Source organism: Apostichopus japonicus, chromosome 13, assembly GCF_037975245.1.
Source record: "Apostichopus japonicus isolate 1M-3 chromosome 13, ASM3797524v1, whole genome shotgun sequence".
Classification (NCBI taxonomy): Eukaryota; Metazoa; Echinodermata; class Holothuroidea; order Aspidochirotida; family Stichopodidae; genus Apostichopus; species Apostichopus japonicus.
Genome location: NC_092573.1, coordinates 16,632,623 through 16,651,743, shown reverse-complemented (window position 1 = coordinate 16,651,743; position 19,121 = coordinate 16,632,623). Strand labels below are relative to the sequence as shown.

The following is a 19,121-nucleotide window of genomic DNA, read 5'->3' as shown; positions in this document are numbered from 1 at the left end:
TGAACATTTCGCTTAGGTTAAGTCTGCAAGGGTAATCATATCAGTTGCAACGTTAACTAAAATGTAAATGATGAAATACTAGCCTGTAGACACTTCTTGTATTCTACAGATCTACATAAGATTTATTCCCTTCCGTTGAGAACATAAAATTTAGACGTTAGTGATCGTATATGCATGCGCACTGTCATTCAAGGATCTTGCTATTTCGAGACGTTTATCCGGGCAGTTGTGTTTGTGTGTGTTAACGCCTAAAAGAATGCATGAATCCTCTCTGTAAGTTAGGATCAAGCCGCGACAGCCGTGAACTATATCTCTGTTATAGAGGATGCTCACTGGTGGTCTTATTATAGAGACTAAAACTGTCTTTGAAATGTGTCAACATGAGTCAGTATGCTTGGTGATCATAGCTTCCTTCTTATATTCAATCTTAGACAATTCGATAACTCGATGATCCATATGCATGGGTTCATCCTAGAACTAACCAGATTTAAAAAGTTCTTCGGAGTATCAGCATAAAAATATATACTGAAGACAAAGTATGCAGGGCAGTGTTGTAAACATGATTTCTTCATGTCGGTATACATAATTGCTTGCGGCTTAATGTATAAAGAAATAAGATCGGGTAAAGTGTAAACTAGTGACTATGCATGAAGTTGCTCTATCAAATTGTCCTTAAAAAGGTTGAAATTATCACCGCTTATACTTTTTCTTACACTGAGAAAATTGTTTACATAGGTTAAGTAAAAATTTACTTGATTTTCATGTCGAATAAGAACACTAAAACATATCACTTTACTGCTGTTTTGTAAAGTTTGACTTGATCAGCATGTAACGCAACTGCAAAATTATTATGTAAAATTTTGCAGCGATTTCTACATAGCACCCGTTCAGTAAGCGATTACACATGTTTTAGGTTAATTATTAAAAGCAGATTGATGCACTTTTTTTTATTAAATCGATCACAGAAAGGCACATTTAAGAGACAACAAAAAGGAATGACAACACAAATAATTCAGAACATTCGATGAATTCAAACCTTTTATTTCAACACTTAAGATGGTATCCCGTACATCTACAATGATGCATGAATAGTGAACTACAGCCATGATATTTTGACTTTTGTGTCCAGTTATGGATGACAGTTTGCATCAGATACATTAGGCGGTCGTAACCACATTGATAGCATACTTTCAAACGGTTGAAATCTTTCAGCAATGTATATCCCACTTTTACCTATAATACAAAAATATAACAAAAACATAAACAAAAGGTAATAACAAAAACATGAACAAGAGGTACTATCTCTTAAAGGTGCATGCTTACGAAAATTAACTGATTTATTGTTTTATTTTCTGAGATGCATGTACAAAAAGCATTTGGTCGACTTTTTCAACCAACTCCCTCGACATGTAGTAAGATATTGAAAGCTCACCAAAATTAACATAATCAACTGTCTGATTGTAAAATTTGACAAAGATACAACTCTACCAGCAGCACTAGCTAAAATTTCTTGCAAAGATACATAAAATGATCTGTTCATAGTTACTTTAGGTTCAATTACAAACATCAACCCATGAACATTCCAAGTTAACATAATCTTCTATGTCATGTGACTTAAACATGCTGGTATATAATGGAGCACTGTAGTACTGTTCCAACAAATTAAACTTACTATCAGCTCTTTGACATGATTATGATGTAATACTATTAAGCACAACGGATCAATACTTATACATCCTCAAGTAAGAGGAAGGATCTTGAATATTTGGTGGTAGCCAGTTAACACTGAAGTTATTTTGCCTTCACTTTTCACATAAATACCCCACCTCTTCAACGTTTATAGTAAATATCATTTTAAAGCTAAACTTAAATCATAATCAACTGTCGGCCATGACGAAAATGACAAAGATAAAACTTTCCTATAGTCACCCATACAGAAGCAGTATTTTCATAATCTGCTGCAGAGATAATAGTTTTATTTCAATTAAGAGTCAACAATCAACCAGGACCAAATAAAGAATGAAGAATGAAATGAACCGATATAATCTTCTTGAAAGAAAATGGAACAATAGTGAAGTTTGTGACATGAAACATATTTGCATTAAACTGACCATTAGCATTCTTGGGACACTGAATGCTATGACAGTATATCAATTTCATGTTACTGTTTGTGTACTAAATATTACATTTACAATGTAAAACACACAATCATCACATTGATTGGATTTTTTATTGTACTGCTGAGTATTAAGCACAACGAATCTAAACACTCTTACAATAACAACAATCCCTCAAGTCATCCGATGTGACGGGTCTGAAAATGTAATGACAAAGAAACAACTCTTCCTGAAGTCAATTTAAAACACAAACTGACATAATTACAAATTTGGTGAGCACAAGGACATGCAAACTTACACAATGCAAGTCTACGATGGCTGCACATGATTCCTTTACAGATAGTTTGCCCCTTTGCGTCTCTCAGGAAACAAATGTGGTAACAAATGGATTGCAGCATTGTTTTTCCCATCTGAAAAAAAGACAAGTTTAAACACTATGGTTTTTGTTGACTATATTATATGTACATAAGTTTCCTTGATATCCACAGACAGTAGTGTTATACCAACTAAACGAATTATTTAAGCAATCAAAGAAAAAATGAGACATCTAGTGTGCTAACTGCATACAGCCACAGCTTAAGTTAAAGTTAGCCCTAAAGTACAGGTAGGCATGGTGACACTCACATTTACATATAATTGGCTTGCTTCGATTTTCAAAGTGGTAAACATTCAGAATATTTAACTCCTTGTAAACTCATGAGATAATAATGCAGTCTTCGGGGGGGGGGGGTGTCTCTTTTAATGTAATTTAGAATATTAGAATAATTTAGAATATTTTGTACAGGAACCTATATATCAATGGACAGGTGCGAAGTTCAGAATTTCATGGCACATGACTTTTATTCAATTTGAGCTCATTCTGTATGCAAATATGCAAATTAGGTCCCAAATGGCATCTCTTCTGTCTAATAGCAATTAACTAAACGTCAATGAATTGGGTTGTCATCTTGTTTTTTATGTTATTTTGTATTTTTCTATAAAATTTCCTTTCTTCTGATACCAATTGTGGTGAAATTGGTTGGAAAATGGCAGAGATATGAGTTGTTTTTCTTTAAGGAGAGTGTAGTCTGTGTCTGTATAGTATGTATACTCAGTACTTTTGTCGGTAATTTGCTGGATTTTGACAAATATTTCAGGATTGTTGGGGAAATTTCAGTCATAATTTCTGCCACACTAAATAGACCAATGCTTTTCAAGGTATCTTTGTAATGTATTTAGCTTCTTCTGAAGATTAATGAGGCTGCTGGGCTGATCTAACTTCCAGTTGATTTTTAGAAACATGAATAGGTCATAGGTCAAATTTCTAAGAATTTTAAACGTAAACAAACTTTCAAATGAATAGTTTGGAAAGATGTTCAATATAACCACACCCCCCCCTCCAAAAAAATATATACATCATTGGTAAGATCGTTCTCTGGGCTTCATTTTGGTTCAAAAAAAAGTATGCAGGATGAAGTATTGGGAAGATACAATGCTTTCAAAATACTCACTCCAACTGTCTGCATTTGCATACACTGCTATGATAAGGGCTAGATCACTACCATATTATAGCCTTAGTTAGGTCTATTTGTATCACCAATCCACATCAGCCTTGGTATACTTGCTACCTGCTAAAATGGCAAACCAGTAATAATAAATTGCATCTAATGAATACGTTTACTCTAAAAAAAAATGGTTTTAGCGTTACGATAGGCCAATGCTCAAGGCCATTTTAAAACGTACTGCCTAGTATAGCCTAAGTATAAGCCCTACTATGTAAAAGGGACTAGAAGGATACACTAAGTTATAGGACTAGGCGTAACTAAACTTACGAATAGAATACACTAAGTAGCAGTATAAATCCTCCGTTCGTCCGTGATTCTCTGACAAGTATGAGTTGACCATGACAAACAGCTGCTAGCCTATTATATAACTTAATGTATACATTTAACGTTAGGTCTACGTTTACGCAAGCGAATCAAAAGCAGTCTTCTATTTAATTTAGTCGTGAGTCTAGAAGCATTTCTCAGTATTGTCACGTTCACTTACAGAATAACTAAACTTACCTTCGAATTTGTCAATCAACTCTTCCAGGCCCCAGTCCTGACGTGATTTTCCATGCCATTGTAGCTCGAGTGGTAGCGAAGTGAATGTGGCTTGCGCGTGTATGGCCGTGGATTACTAGTATATTTAGTAACGATAAATGACTTTACTTGACAAACTGGTACAATTAGTTAGGTTGCATTATCTAACTCTGCATCCGTTGATTAACGCTTTGGCAAAAGTTACTTTTAATAATGTAAAATGACTATGTGGACTTTTACTATAGTTTTCGGCAATCCTCTTTCGTATGCATACGTATACTTTTACTGAATGTTGTGTAATATTAACAAAATGCCATGTATTTTTTATAACCCGTGATCTACATAACATTATTTTACACATTGTGTTCTGTATGTATGTAGGCTACATGAATATGCATATCCAATGTATACACCTTTTTTGTACTTTTATTAAATTCAGAACCTTAACATGAGTTTTGTTTGGCTACAAAAGGTTGTAGATTGCCGCAAATGAAGCAAGGTGACATTTAAAAATGGAAAGCAAACGATTTGTGTTCAGTAAAACTACACGCGTAAGAGGCAGGCTCTTTTAACGTAATAAAGAATCTATATAATATTCATGCACAAACGTTACCATATAACAAATTTCTCCATTAGGTGTTCACTTGAGCTAATTCTTTAAGTTTTCCATCATCAAGGTGAATGGAAAACGTTTCCCCCTCATGTGTCATTCTCGATCATAAACATAACAAACAACCAGAGAAAATGAATATAAATGAAAAAGTAGAAATCGTACAGCACCGGAACATTAAGGGAGAGAGGAAACACGCTCTATACCCCTCACACGCCCCATGCTGCATCGATGAACCAAATTTTAATTCAATAAATTTTGCATGAATTTAAAAACTGTTACTCATATAATCATGGTCTTACGTTCAGCATTCTTCAAGAGGGAAGCTTGACTGATTTCTAGACCGAGTTGGCTCTTTGTGAGTGACTGCAGTAACTAGCTGAGCAATCGCTCGAAAAATAAACCAACAAAAGCGGCAACTTGTTTATACTTACAACTGTACTGTGTTATTGGCTTGGAGAGCAGGGCTCCTAAGCTGCAGTACTGTATTTCTTGTTCGCCGAGAGTCAGATTGTTTGACCGCAGCCGACTGGGGGAGGGAAGGGGCTGGGGGGGGGATGGGGGAGCAAGCATCATGATTGGAGTGGCAAATGCACCCGTATCCGCGTGGCGCCGCAACTGCGTGCTGGTATACACAATCGTTTAAATATTTTAGATTTGGTAATTACCAATGTTTAGTACAAGAATACACTCACAATTAAGATTCAATCTATAAAATAGTTATTTTCCGCCAGAGTAAGACGCCGCAAAAGAGGCAGGCAATCAATAACCTGATCTGGCTGCTGGTGATGGGTAGCTCTTTATCCAGAAAAATCCTTAAAAGGAAAGATGATATTGGTAGTTCATGTTACATGCAGTAAACACGTATCAGTCGCACTGTAAATGCATGTGCATGTTCCCAGGGAGGTGGTGTGTGGGAGGGGACCGGAAATGATGTATGATCCTCACATAGCACATCCCTTTATTGGGGAAGAGATTTAAGACTTTGACGTCAAAACCTAAATGATAATAGGCACGACTATTAGAGTATTAAAACTGGAGACCCATGTGATTCCCTTGCATGGTTAAGAATTGAATGGTTAATAATCGTTTTGGGCTATTCACTGGACTCAGTGACATCGTTTGTTTGTAAGAAGTCGTTCAGTGAGAGTGCTCGAAAGGGTATCACTTTATAACCATTTTCGGGACACATTGTAGACACCATCCAGTTGATTGGCACCTTAATACCCGTGCACACATCTGAGCCTCTTTTAGGGAGTATTTACGGGGGACGTAAATGCCTTGTGCATTTCAGAGCAAATTTCAAAACGGAAGGTAATTTTTAGTGTAATTATCGAGGAAGGTTTAACACTCAACTAAGAATTCTTCTTTGACAAGGGTAAAATCGAGTAGCATCAACTTAAATACAATATACATAATAACACATTTGTTATGAAGGCTGTCATTTCAACTTTTTGTGTGTAGGTGTCTGTGTGTATATTTAAACCTCAAGTGAAATAATCTAGTCACGATTCTTCAAATAAAGAACGTATATATTATAGTCAGTGTAGAAATTAGCCAACGGAGGAGAGGCCATCTGGATTGAAAATTGCGAGAACTCTGCAATGTATCGATTCAGTACTCTCAAGTTGTATGTCGCACAGAAAGTGCCTGGATGAAACAATTTTGCAACGCCATCCAAATCATTGAATGTTATGTTTTCACCATTGTGACGTAATTAGACAGCATTATTTCATTATATGTCGGTCGCGACATTTTATTTTCGCGAAAAGTAGAACACACGGTAACAATCATTGAGTGTTTATAAAAATAATGTCGGAATATTTCCCCATTCTTTACCAGTAAGTCGATTAACGTAAATGGTAAGGGCAAAGTCAAAAGTGTGTACGCATGAAATTTTAAAACGCAGAAACTTGTGGTTGAAATAGTTGGCGCAGATATGTATAAATCTCCTTTCTTCTACCCTTTCTCTACGTTCTTTAACATATCTGGAAAATGGAAGCAATTCTAATTCTCTTCCGTCCGGTTTGTTGCTACAGCAATTCGTAAATATATAACTTAAGCAAATGGTTAACCGAAAAGTTCTTACATGATCAAATAAAAAATGTGCACAAGCAATCCACAAGAAAAAGGAGTATTTAAGAAAAATCAACAGTTGCCCTTCACAATGGCTGAATTTTTAACTAAATTAATAATGTCAAAATTATGGGAAGCATATTTAATTTCTTTTTGTATGTTTATAAACAAAGAATGTGTTCAGATTTCATGTGTAGGGAGATCAGTTTAGCCCATATTTCAAAAAGACTCGATTGCCGGCGAGTGCGTAATTTATAGAACCTAAGTGTTTTCTTTACATTATTTATACATTGCCTTCCTTCCCGTCACCCATTTTAGAAGAGAATGTATCATTGGCTTGTGAAATATTCGACATTAGACACCACCGCTGAATTTAATGAGCCTGACCAACAATGAGTCTCATCCTATGTTTTCTAAACAACGAATATATTTGATAGCAATGAAGGAATATATCACACAGTTTTACCAGCCAAGATATGTAGGCTATATCTTGTATAGCCTATTTGTTCCCAGAAACGACCTTTGATCGATGTCCGGATACACTGTACTTCAAGTCAGCAATTTCAGATTCTTAAGGACGTTCAAGCTTTCAAGAAATTAAGATTGATAATTGCAGTTATGTTAACTACAGCGGCAAAATGACAATTTGGTTAACAAGAGGTTTTACATTATGTCCTGCATGTACTTAACATGTAGCTCCCAACGAAAAGTATAATGCCACGTTATTGATTGTACAACGCTTTCGGAAAAGAATACGAAGAATTCCCGGGTTTCTTTTGTTAATTTCAGAACATTTTCATATCTCTATGGCGCCCTTTTAACTTGAAGCTGACAACTTTTGCTCATTTTATCAACTTCTTTCGAACTGTTTATTTTAAAATAATTATAATAATTTTTACTTGTATATATGTGTCTATTAATTGTTTGAGATCAATTATCCTGTGAAAGAATTAGACTTTCACCGTTATATCTTAGGATTACAATATGAAAACAGTTCTTCACCAGCTGGTGTTACGTTGCTCATACACGGTCTTATTTGAGAAACCGCCATGCAGTTGCTTGATATAGTAAAATATAACATTACTTGATAGTCAGTCTCTTAATTCCCACTCGATACGAAAATAGCTCAACAATGATGTCTAAAGAAAGTTGAACTGGACAAGAAAGAAGTTGTCCACAAGTTGGGACTGGCGTTGAGATCGAACAATTTATAAAGTTTGAAATGTTCGTGGAATAGACGTCAATATAGTCTTGAGTAGTTCTAATAAATATCCAGTGATATGTATATATATATATATATATATATATATATATATATATATATATATATATATATATATATATATATATATATATATATATATATATATATATATCGTCGTGCGTGAAGGGATGTAATATGATTATAACTTCCCAACCAATTATGTTTGATTCGGCTGTACACCAGCATGGCTCGCATCTTAGAGAGATGAGTTTTTTGGAGGGCATGACAATGAAATTGCAACTCGGTTTCTTCATACAACAAAACAATGTAATAGATATCAAGTACGGTATATCCTTACGATCTGACAATGATCTTGTAATAAAGATGACTCATAAAAGTATAACATTTTTACCATAAGTCTACTTTTATCAATGCTATTTTGCACAACCCCTGTAGACAAGTGGAAATTTGACACGCATGGTAAGTGTCACCATTGTGTCTCATTTAGAATGATTAAATACCAGCATCCAATCGTTTTTCGATTAATCATTGAAAGCTTCAGGGGTTGATGAGTTTGTCAATATTGGAGTTCATTAACCTAAATATCGCGCTAGGAAAGATGACATTACGGCAAAACAAAATATCCAAACACTTTTGATAGATTTTTACTTTCATTAGTCAAAGGAAGCAGTGTGCTCTGGCTAGGAAAACTCCATTAGTTTGATACTGTGAAGTAATTACACATAACCATGCGGCTTTAAACTGTTAAGTAGATCTAGGTATGACGAAGGCCATAGTAAAAATCACAAATTGTATAATTTCTGTTCTAAATTATTCAAAAGCTACATGACCACTTAGTAGAACATGTACTTCAGGATTTTATAAGTGGTCACACAAACTCTTGAGAGAACGAACAAGAATTTTCGATTACTGATTGAAGGAATTTTGAATGAAGCTACTTACTTTGTCACATGATTTTCTGCTAATACCAGTATCATGAATTTAAGTTGATCAGGTTTACATTAGTATTTAGTTTTATTGTAATGATTAATTCTTCCAAAATGACGACTGCTACAAAAAAAAAGTTAATCACCATTTTTTTTGTAATAGAATGATATAAAAATTGATATATACTCACAAACTGCATGTACTGAACAGTCTTGCAAATGATCGGGGTGAGCGGTATAACAGCATTAGAAAACAGTAAGGTTGGTATAGCACAGATTGTCAACATAGCGATGTCGGTGATCGCTAAATTTGCAATAAAGTAATTAGTTATATTCTGCATTTCTTTATATTTCAGTATGATGAACAAAACGGATGAGTTTCCAATTAAACCAATAACCGATATCGTACACATAATGATAGCAGCAAGAAGAGTAGCTATTCGGTATTCTGGCTGAGGAGAGGAAGGAATAGTAGTAACTTCATATTCCATCTTCGTATTCTCTTCATCGAAGACGGTTGCAAAAAACTCGGTGGTTTGGAGAGACATCATGTATACGGGTGGTATAGAAAGCTTCCTTGATGTTTGAGAATGTCAATTATTTATCGGATTCTCCGCTCGGATTTATCAAATAATCACCAAAAGGATCAAGTAACAACTGTTGGAAGAAGGAAAGATGTTTTATAAACAAGGGTCCCGTTTCACAGAAAATAACGCATAAGGTACAGGACAATAAATTAATCATTTAAAGTACCCTGGCATCAATAATTTCACTTCCTATTCCTTGAGGTTCGTGCTACTCCTTGTAAAGTGGTAAGGTGCAATTCGTGTTGACACCATAAGCACATGTCCCTCCCCCCCCCAAAAAAAACAATAACAACAATAATAAGAAGAAGAAGAAGGGAAAAAAGGGGAGGGGACCTTTTGCGTTTTAAGCGTCTCACAACTTACCTTCTGTAATATTAGCTAAACCTTGAATGGTCAGTATTTTTCAGATTGTATTTCTTTAATATAGTTTCATATATCCCTTTGGGCATCTTGAACTACATAAAATGTACGAATCTATGCGCCAGCAACGTAGGGCAAATGTATTTATATCGACATGGTACTAAATTAATTCTCGCTATGGTCATGTACAAAATGGTCGCAAGTTATTGACAACGAATGCAGCTCCGGTTATTATGACATAAACTGTCCCAAACATATTGTAAGACAAAATCTAAAATGTCTATGTGGTGTTTCTGTTGCACTAATTGATTTTCGGATCGTTCAACGAAAGATATTTTGAAATTGGAACTCGTTACTATTGATAGTAGAATTTTCCAGTCTGCGCTCTGACTCCATGCATGGAAATAAGAAAAAAAAACATTGTTGTAAAATATAAATTAGTTCAAACGAGTCATTAACGATCGTAAAGTTTCCACAAATTCCTCCACGCCATCGGCAGAAATGTATCTCACAAAGACAAAGCTTTTAAATATTAGTATTCACTACATTTGTTCAACAGAGAATAACATATTCATAATCCAATGTTTGCTATTGTGTCATTTATAACAGAAAGTAAACCCCAGATGTACCACTTGAAGCGTTATCAACGTGAAACAAGGTAATTGAATTTGTATCAAACATTTTGCACCATCGATTTTGAATATTGAAATATATGTGCCAACAGACGCTCATTCTTAATTGTACTTGTCCTGAGAAAAGGGAAAATTTTAAGAACAGTTTTCCTGTAATAAGTAATATCCTATCTGTCGTTTATTCGGAGCATCGAGCGTATAAACAAACCCTATTGATCTTATCGCATGAGTCTTTGATGTCCCTAGGTTCAGAATCTCAGTGAGCAAAATGCCAACAATGGACAACATTTGGAGAATTTTCGAGGCAGATACAGATTATTACTTAAACCTACCTGATGGCGCTTGTAATGAGCTCATACCACAGCAGCGGAACAATCTCCAACGAAAGAAGTTGCCTGTTGGTCTGTTGCTACGTCTAACCGATGATTAAATGAAGAACATACATATCGCGGCGTTTCTCGCTTGTTCTCGTTTCAGGAAATGGTGCACACAGATTCGTAACCAATCCGAGACAGAGAAGCACTCAACGCCGTTGGTTGGACGGATTGTTTAATTACTTCACAAGACAGATTACTTTTGATAAAGATGCACATCAGGTTTTGCTGTAATGATGGGACATGCGCATATCAGAACAAATGACGTTTTGCTGCAATATATGATGACAAAGAATTTTTATGACACCAATTTCAATATGTATGTGACATTCTTAATTACAACGAGTGGCTTTCTTTGTAACGAGCTTTTTTAGTCCGCAGTTAAGGAAGCAGTATTGTCCTGAAAACCAAACGTTAGGAACTCATGTTAGGTCTCTTACAATGATCATTATATGAAAACACCGGAAGCTCTCAACAAGGCTAACCCACAGTTCATTTTATCATTTTTACGAGTTTCACTCGATTTACTACATAAACATCTCAATATTTCAATGATTTCATATGTCAAACAAGCAAAATGCAAAATAAGGCATAAAAGTTCGATTAAGTCAACTAGTTATGTCCATATACAGGCAGAAAATATAAGTGACGTATATGCACCCTACATTAGGCCATTGTACAAGAATGACTACGATCTGACTATAACTACATATATTACTATATGTGTAACTATATGTATAACTATATATATAACTATATATATAACTATATATATAACTATATATATATATAACTATATATATATATATAACTATATATATAACTATATATATAACTATATATATAACTATATATATAACTATATATATAACTATATATATATATATATATAGTCTGTTGAAAGTATCTCTCTTTCGAGATCCGGCTTTAGGAATCACAATTTTCGAGTTTTTTAGCATCATGTTTGATCTCTAGAGTAAGGCAAAATATGTCACCAAAAACAGAACTAGTATTGTTCGATACAGGTGTCAAACGCCCACAGTGAAATTACGACCTTCCTTACCGGGTTCGAACCTCTGGACATACAATCAGCGTCCATGGCCTTGTTGGTTAGGGTGTCCGCGTACAAAGCGGAAGGTCCGGGTTCGAATCCCGGTGGAGGCTGGAAGTTTTTTCACTGTTCTGGGTTTTCCTTCTCATTACGTTTTCAATTATATATATATATATATATATATATATATATATATATATATATATATATATATATATATATATATACATATATACATATATACACACAATCAAAGTATGGTTTTATTTTACTTTTGTTCCGATGTGGGCACATGGGTATATTGAACTATAACTGTAATTACTTTTTCGCACCGATATATATATATAAATATAAATCCGAAGTCCGTACCACTCGACTACAGTGATTCACTGGTGTGTGAATGCGTATAAATTGGCTTTGTATAACTGTTAACTGGTATTGAGGGCGTATTACCCAAGTGTTATGATTGTACAGAATGCACCCTTGGTGCTTTTTGAATCTGACAATTTACACAGAATAACCACTCTTTATATAGATAATACATCGTGGCGCCATTGTTTATTTATTTTATACTTAATTAATAATAAAGCCCTTAGAATTTACGTTAATATCCCCGGTTATATTGCCACCAACAAGCTACATGAAGTTGCAAACACATACCCTCTAATTGATCAATTAACAGTTGTAAATCAAAAATATCTTTTAAAAAAAAACCCTCATCCTCGACCCCCAATTCAAATTCTCCATCTTAAGTACCTCATTAATAAATCCTATTAAAAAAAAATCAAAAATCCTCCTTAGATATACTAGAGAGAGGGCCCCTTGTTTAGGGACCCGGCGGCTAGAGAGCTTTTGAGTGAAGACCCTTAAGAACAGTTCTCTTCTGGGGAACAGCCTAGCCACCGGAACTTTTTTGTTTTTCTTAGCTAATGGTCTCATCTCGGGAGGGTGCCTATTGCCAGGTCTGGAGCAGCCATCCAGTATTTATTTCAGTACTAAAGCTTCCATTCTGAGTATTTTGTTCGTCTGCCTACCAATATTGCAAAAGTAATAATAATAGTCCATTTTTGTTTAAAATATTATATTGCTTACCTGCATGAGCGGTGCTTTGCACGGCTCGAGCAGGTTTGTCACACTCTGACCACATTGGCACCATTTTGATGAGTTCCGGAGTTTGTTAAGGAGGGATCGTTTGTCGGCGTTGATGGTGAGTTCTTCGGTGCGGTCGATCGCCAACAAATCGCAAGCATAGTATAGTACTGAATTTCTCGGAATTGGTATTTAGTTGGCCATCATTTTTTTGATTGATACATTAATATATTTTCTGATGTTATTTTATCCGATTGGACTCCTTGTAATGGTTACGGTCATTAATTTAACCCATAGTCTTGAGTTTTCTATAATTAAAATGGAGTTGACCTAACCTCATGGAAATTCGTCTATATAGACAGACTTAGAGGAAACGAAAAGATACAGATACATAGTAAATTTATAGAGAAGGAGACATTTCTTATGGGAGTATTTGAAAGCGCTAAGATGATCCGTTGGTTGTGATGTACCGGGGTTACCCCTACTTTCGGTAGGTATGAATTTGCACCTTTAAAAAGGTTACGATGGCCGGCGATCTTTGCTCAAGTCGTCCTTGCTGAATTATTATCAAGCTTTTGGCTCTACCAGATTCAGATGTATTATTTACACCGGCTTTTGGCGGTCTTTTCTTTCTGACGTTCGATGTGCCTTTTAGCACACTTCCATGGTTTGGTACATTGTAGAAAAATATTACGTCGCGAAAACATTACAGAGAACTAAAATAATGTGTTAATTTGTGTTGTGGCCGAGTGGATAAAGGCGGTGGCATTTGAATCAATGAAGCTTAGCAATTGGGAGGTTCCGGGTTCGATCCCCGGCGGGGGATTACTCTTAGATGAAAAACCCAAGGTGGGTTTATCATCCAAGAGCAATCTACGGTTATTCCCATCTGAAATGAATCTTAATTTAAAAAATTCCAAATTGTTGAATTGGAAGCCACCCGACGTGTAAGTTGTAATCCATAAGCCATCTGTGGTCGCTTAAGCGTCCTAAAAAATAACTGCTGTTTATTATGATTATTATTATAGACCACAAACACATTAGTTTGAAAAAGTTTCTTTTTCCTGCATCAATAATCGATGAGTTTAAATGTCTTGCGAGAATCCTAAGGGTTATAGGCAATAATTCTGCTGTATGGTCTGACGTTATATATCTTTTTAAATAGTTAATACTTTCGAAATTGTCTAATGGTAGACTATTAAACAACTTCGTGTGTATATTTTGTAGCTTTTGTGAAACCCAAGGAGCCTCAGTTATAGATGCAGAGAATTGCTGGGAAGTTTGCCCAAAAAATCCCTCATCCATATTCTGAGCTGAAATTATACTTCAGCTTCGGTACTTTTGTCGCCTACTCTAGGTATTTCTACACTAAGGAATAACTTGCTGGAAGCATTAAACTCCAAGAATGTATTTTGTGACCTGACATGGTATATTAACAACAACAAAAAAGTAACTTGTGAGTGAAATAAAAATTCACACGAAGGTTTATTGCCCGCGGTTGCAGTTAATGCATCATACAGATTAGATATTGTGAATATTTATTGCATCACACTGTGTGCTGCGACTTTTTATCGTCATTATGTCTACACGAAAACACTGCACTAATATTCTTATTTGTTGCTACTGTGATGTCAAGAAGAACGAGGAAGTCTTTTTGTATAGTTATATACACTTGATAAATTTATTGACTCTTTTGGTAACTTTTAATGGTAAATTAATGTCTTTGCATATAGACCATCCTAATTAAAGCTATTTTACACCACAAACGCACATGAACTGTCAACTGAACACCGATGGCAAAGTTTTCATTCTCTTGAAAGCGGTTGTTGAGTTAAGCTGGTTTTTGTTGATAATTTCAAATGTTGGATATGTTGAACTGTTTCAGCTACTCTAATGTGTCATTTAACTCCAAACACCCCATGTTGGCCTTACAGCCATGCAATTTCCCTTTGGTATTGTTCTTCTTGACTAATACTTGCATACAAAGCCAATAAATCTAGCAAACACCTTGTTTTCATATCAAGATCACATGTACTAATCAAAGTATGGTTTTATTTTACTATTGTTCCGATGTGGGCACATGGGTATATTGAACTATAACTGTAATTACTTTTTCGCACTGATATATATATATATATATATATATATATATATATATATATATATATATGCATATATGTAAATGAAAATCGTAATGAGTTGGAAAATCAAGAACAGTGAAAAAACTTTCAGCCTCCACCGGGATTCGAACCACGGGCCTCCCGCTCTATACGCGGACACCCTAACCACTAGGCTATGGACGCTGATTGTATGTCCAGAGGTTCGAAACCGGTAAGGTAGATCGTAATTCCACTGTAGGCGTTTGTCACCTGTATCGAACAATACTAGTTCTGTTTTTGGTGACATATTTTGCCTTACTCTAGAGATCAAACTTGATGCTAACCAACTCGAAAATCATTTGTGATTCCTAAAGCCGGATCTCGAAAGAGATACTTTGAACAGACTTTATGTTCATTTATATTCATTTGCTTTATATTCATTTGCCTTTGTCGTTTACCTCCATTGCATTTACATAAAGTCTGTTCAAAGTATCTCTTTCGAGATCCGGCTTTAGGAATCACAAATGATTTTCGAGTTGGTTAGCATCATGTTTGATCTCTAGAATAAGGCAAAATATGTCACCAAAAACAGAACTAGTATTGTTCGATACAGGTGACAAACGCCTACAGTGGAATTACGATCTACCTTACCGGTTTCGAACCTCTGGACATACAATCAGCGTCCATAGCCTAGTGGTTAGGGTGTCCGCGTACAGAGCGGGAGGCCCGTGGTTCGAATCCCGGTGGAGGCTGAAAGTTTTTTCACTGTTCTTGATTTTCCAACTCATTACGATTTTCATTTACATATATTCATTTGCCTTTGTCGTTTACCTCCATTACATAAAGTCTGTTCAAAGTATCTCTTTCGAGATCCGGCTTTAGGAATCACAAATGATTTTCGAGTTGGTTTATCATGTTTGATCTCTAGAGTAAGGCAAAATATGTCACCAAAAACAGAACTAGTATTGTTCGATACAGGTGACAAACGCCTACAGTGGAATTACGATCTACCTTACCGGTTTCGAACCTCTGGACATACAATCAGCGTCCATAGCCTAGTGGTTAGGGTGTCCGCGTACAGAGCGGGAGGCCCGTGGTTCGAATCCCGGCGGAGGCTGAAAGTTTTTTCACTGTTCTTGATTTTCCAACTCATTACGATTTTCATTTATATATATATATATATATACATATATATATATATATATATATATATATATATATATATATATCGATGTTTGCCCTAAGTCCTGCTTGAATTATCACTGAACTACTATATTGTGTGATCCAAATTTTAATTTCAGGACTGGCCATTAACTTTCCTCACTTCAATGCAGTTTTAAGGTAATGTTGTGGAACATGACAAACTTTATATTGTTATTCTTGTAGTCGTGATGAATATTTGTTTGGTTTATGTTCAACTTTCTCCGAACAGTACAATAGCAAATATGTACCAAACAACGAAATCGATGCATAACCTTGAAATATACCAGGTGTTTGTGTGAAGTCAAAGAAGTTACATCTATTAGATACATTAAACAACAAAGGTTGGTTAAAGGATAATCAAATCAGCTATAGAGGCACCTTTGATGATCACCTTCTTCAAATACTTAAGAAAACTTATCCGTGAAAGAAATTATATGTTTAAGGATGACACTGTGAAATTGTGGATTTATGGGTCCCGTCGTTCGATCGTTGTTATTCGTCAGTGAATAAGACCCTACTATACCATAGAAATTTCAGGCTCTCAAAATATCAAACGTTAAATACATAAAGTAAAAAATATGAGCAAAGTATTACAGCCTGAATTTCCCGTCTGGACCGCAGTAACAACTACAAAGCTAAATTTCTTTTCTGGGACGATTCCCACCCCAAACCCCAAACACCACCAGTTGTTTACCCTTCCCTTACCATGTTATAGTTTCCCACACTATACTGATTGCTTTAGGTTTTAGAATCAACAGTTATCAAATTTTACAGTTTACAATGTGTACTTGTTTCTTTAATCGAGCTGCATTTTCTCTTTCCTCTCGCTGGAATTTGATGAAAACACATGCCTTGTGGTATAAGGATATGTATATTTCTTCCCAAGAAGCTGGGATGTAACCAAAAGAAACGTAAAGTTTCGCTTCAATGGTCACTAAATTTATTCATCCCGCCTATGTAGGCATATCTGAACTTTTTGAAGTAAAAATAAATCATGTTTCGTTATGTGTCGGGTTCTTCAAATAGAGGTACAGATGGGACAGTGGGGGTGCAGCGAGGAACACTTACAGACAATAACTGGTCGTGAAGAAATATGATATATAAAGAGTAGAAAATTATTTCGCTATAAAATCGCTAAATACAAAGAGCAACTTCAATACTAAATAAAGTGAACAGCTCGAATTGAATCTACCAGATTATAACATGTTTGAAACGTGAGTTGCCTCTCTTGTGTCACTTGTTGGCGTTTCGGATAATCGCATAAGCGCCGTAACTCTCTGAGAGATCTTCCCGAAAATGTTAAGGGAATGCTGTACCTCTGTTTGCCCGTAATTTTACCCAGTGTTGTAAACATTTCATTGTTGTCAAGTCAAGTCACACGTCTTTGTTGTTATAAAAGTACATCTCCATCCCTGTCTCAATAAATATATGAATCTATGACAGATATAACAGTGCAATCATGACACATGAAATATTCAGGATACATTAAACTGACCAAAGCTACTTTCTACAGCTTGTGTACCACCAGAGGAATCACCTAGCAAAACTTTTACACCATTTATAACAATCAAGCATGTAATGATTAAACTAGTATATCTATATTTCTGACTGCAAATATTACAGCAAAGCCTAAACGGCCTGCTTATATAATCGTTGTTATCTATGCTAAAAGTAAATATTACAGCACACGTAAGAAACAAGTCGATGAACCATCACAACATATCTTGCTCAAGAAGTATGGATTATTGCAATATTAAACTATTTATTATGCAACATAGTCAGTTGCAAAAAAAATTTTCTCACCATAATTTAATCTGGCTTCGTAGGTGATGTGCCAAAGTAGCAAATTTTGAAATTAAAACTAAATTATTAGTTAACAACACAGTAAAACATGCTAGAATATGCTAGAAGATGCAGTAAAATGCTAAACTTAAACTTGAAATAAACGATTTGCGTCTTCGTGTCAAGTGGAATGGAGGCTCAGAACAAATAAAGCAACTATTTGGCAACAACATCGAAAAAACCTACAACGTAATAAGAGGAGCAACACACTATTTGTTCACCAGAGTAAGGCTAACATAGCAAACTTCTGACCGGCACAGAATCTAATAGGCCTGTAAGTTAGGCCCTTAAAAGTTAGACTGAGTCTAACCAAACGTCTGACATTTGGTACACTGTGGGCTTCTGTGAGCTCTTCCACAAGCAAGGCCACATGTACTATATAGGCCTAGCTCTAACGTTTCTGTACCACTAGTTAGGGCCACATCCATCGTTACTGAAGAATTGAGCGTTCAAGGGGCGAGGCAAGGTAGACTACGAGACCACACAATACTCATAGCTAGTACAGTAACTACTGTTCATGTCCTACGACCGTGCATCAGTAACTACTGCGCTGTGTTCGCAACACGGTAACATGTGTTACAGGTGGCACAGTAATTACTGCAAAGCTGTTTCACGTTGAACTACGAGTCCGAAAGGTGAAAATGGGCGGTGGCTGGGTAACGAAGACTACTCCCTAGTTTTATACTGCATGCGAGATTCAGATGGTAGCCTAACTTTTTTCTAATCGTATTAGTAAATCCATTTGATTGAAAATTCTTCACGGAAAGGTGATTGTGTGCAAGTCTCAAGTAGATACAAAACAGATACACAAAATGGGACCTAAGGTGAGGGAGGGGGACCTAGATTAGCCTTATGGGTAGCTCCATG

General features: G+C 35.6%; 1 protein-coding gene across 1 annotated transcript in view; it reads right to left on the bottom strand.

Annotated features, from left to right (window-relative positions):
• The window catches only part of LOC139978854 (G-protein coupled receptor 54-like), a 32,442-nt gene extending 21,301 nt beyond the window's left edge, over positions 1-11,141 (bottom strand). The window contains exons 1-2 of the mRNA XM_071989384.1: positions 10,929-11,141; positions 9,209-9,674 (exon numbers count right to left, since the gene is read on the bottom strand). Coding sequence (XP_071845485.1) covers positions 9,209-9,568 — 360 coding nt within the window. The 5' untranslated portion in view covers positions 9,569-9,674; positions 10,929-11,141. The remainder of the gene's footprint in view (positions 1-9,208; positions 9,675-10,928) is intronic.
• Between the last annotated feature and the right edge of the window lie 7,980 nt (positions 11,142-19,121).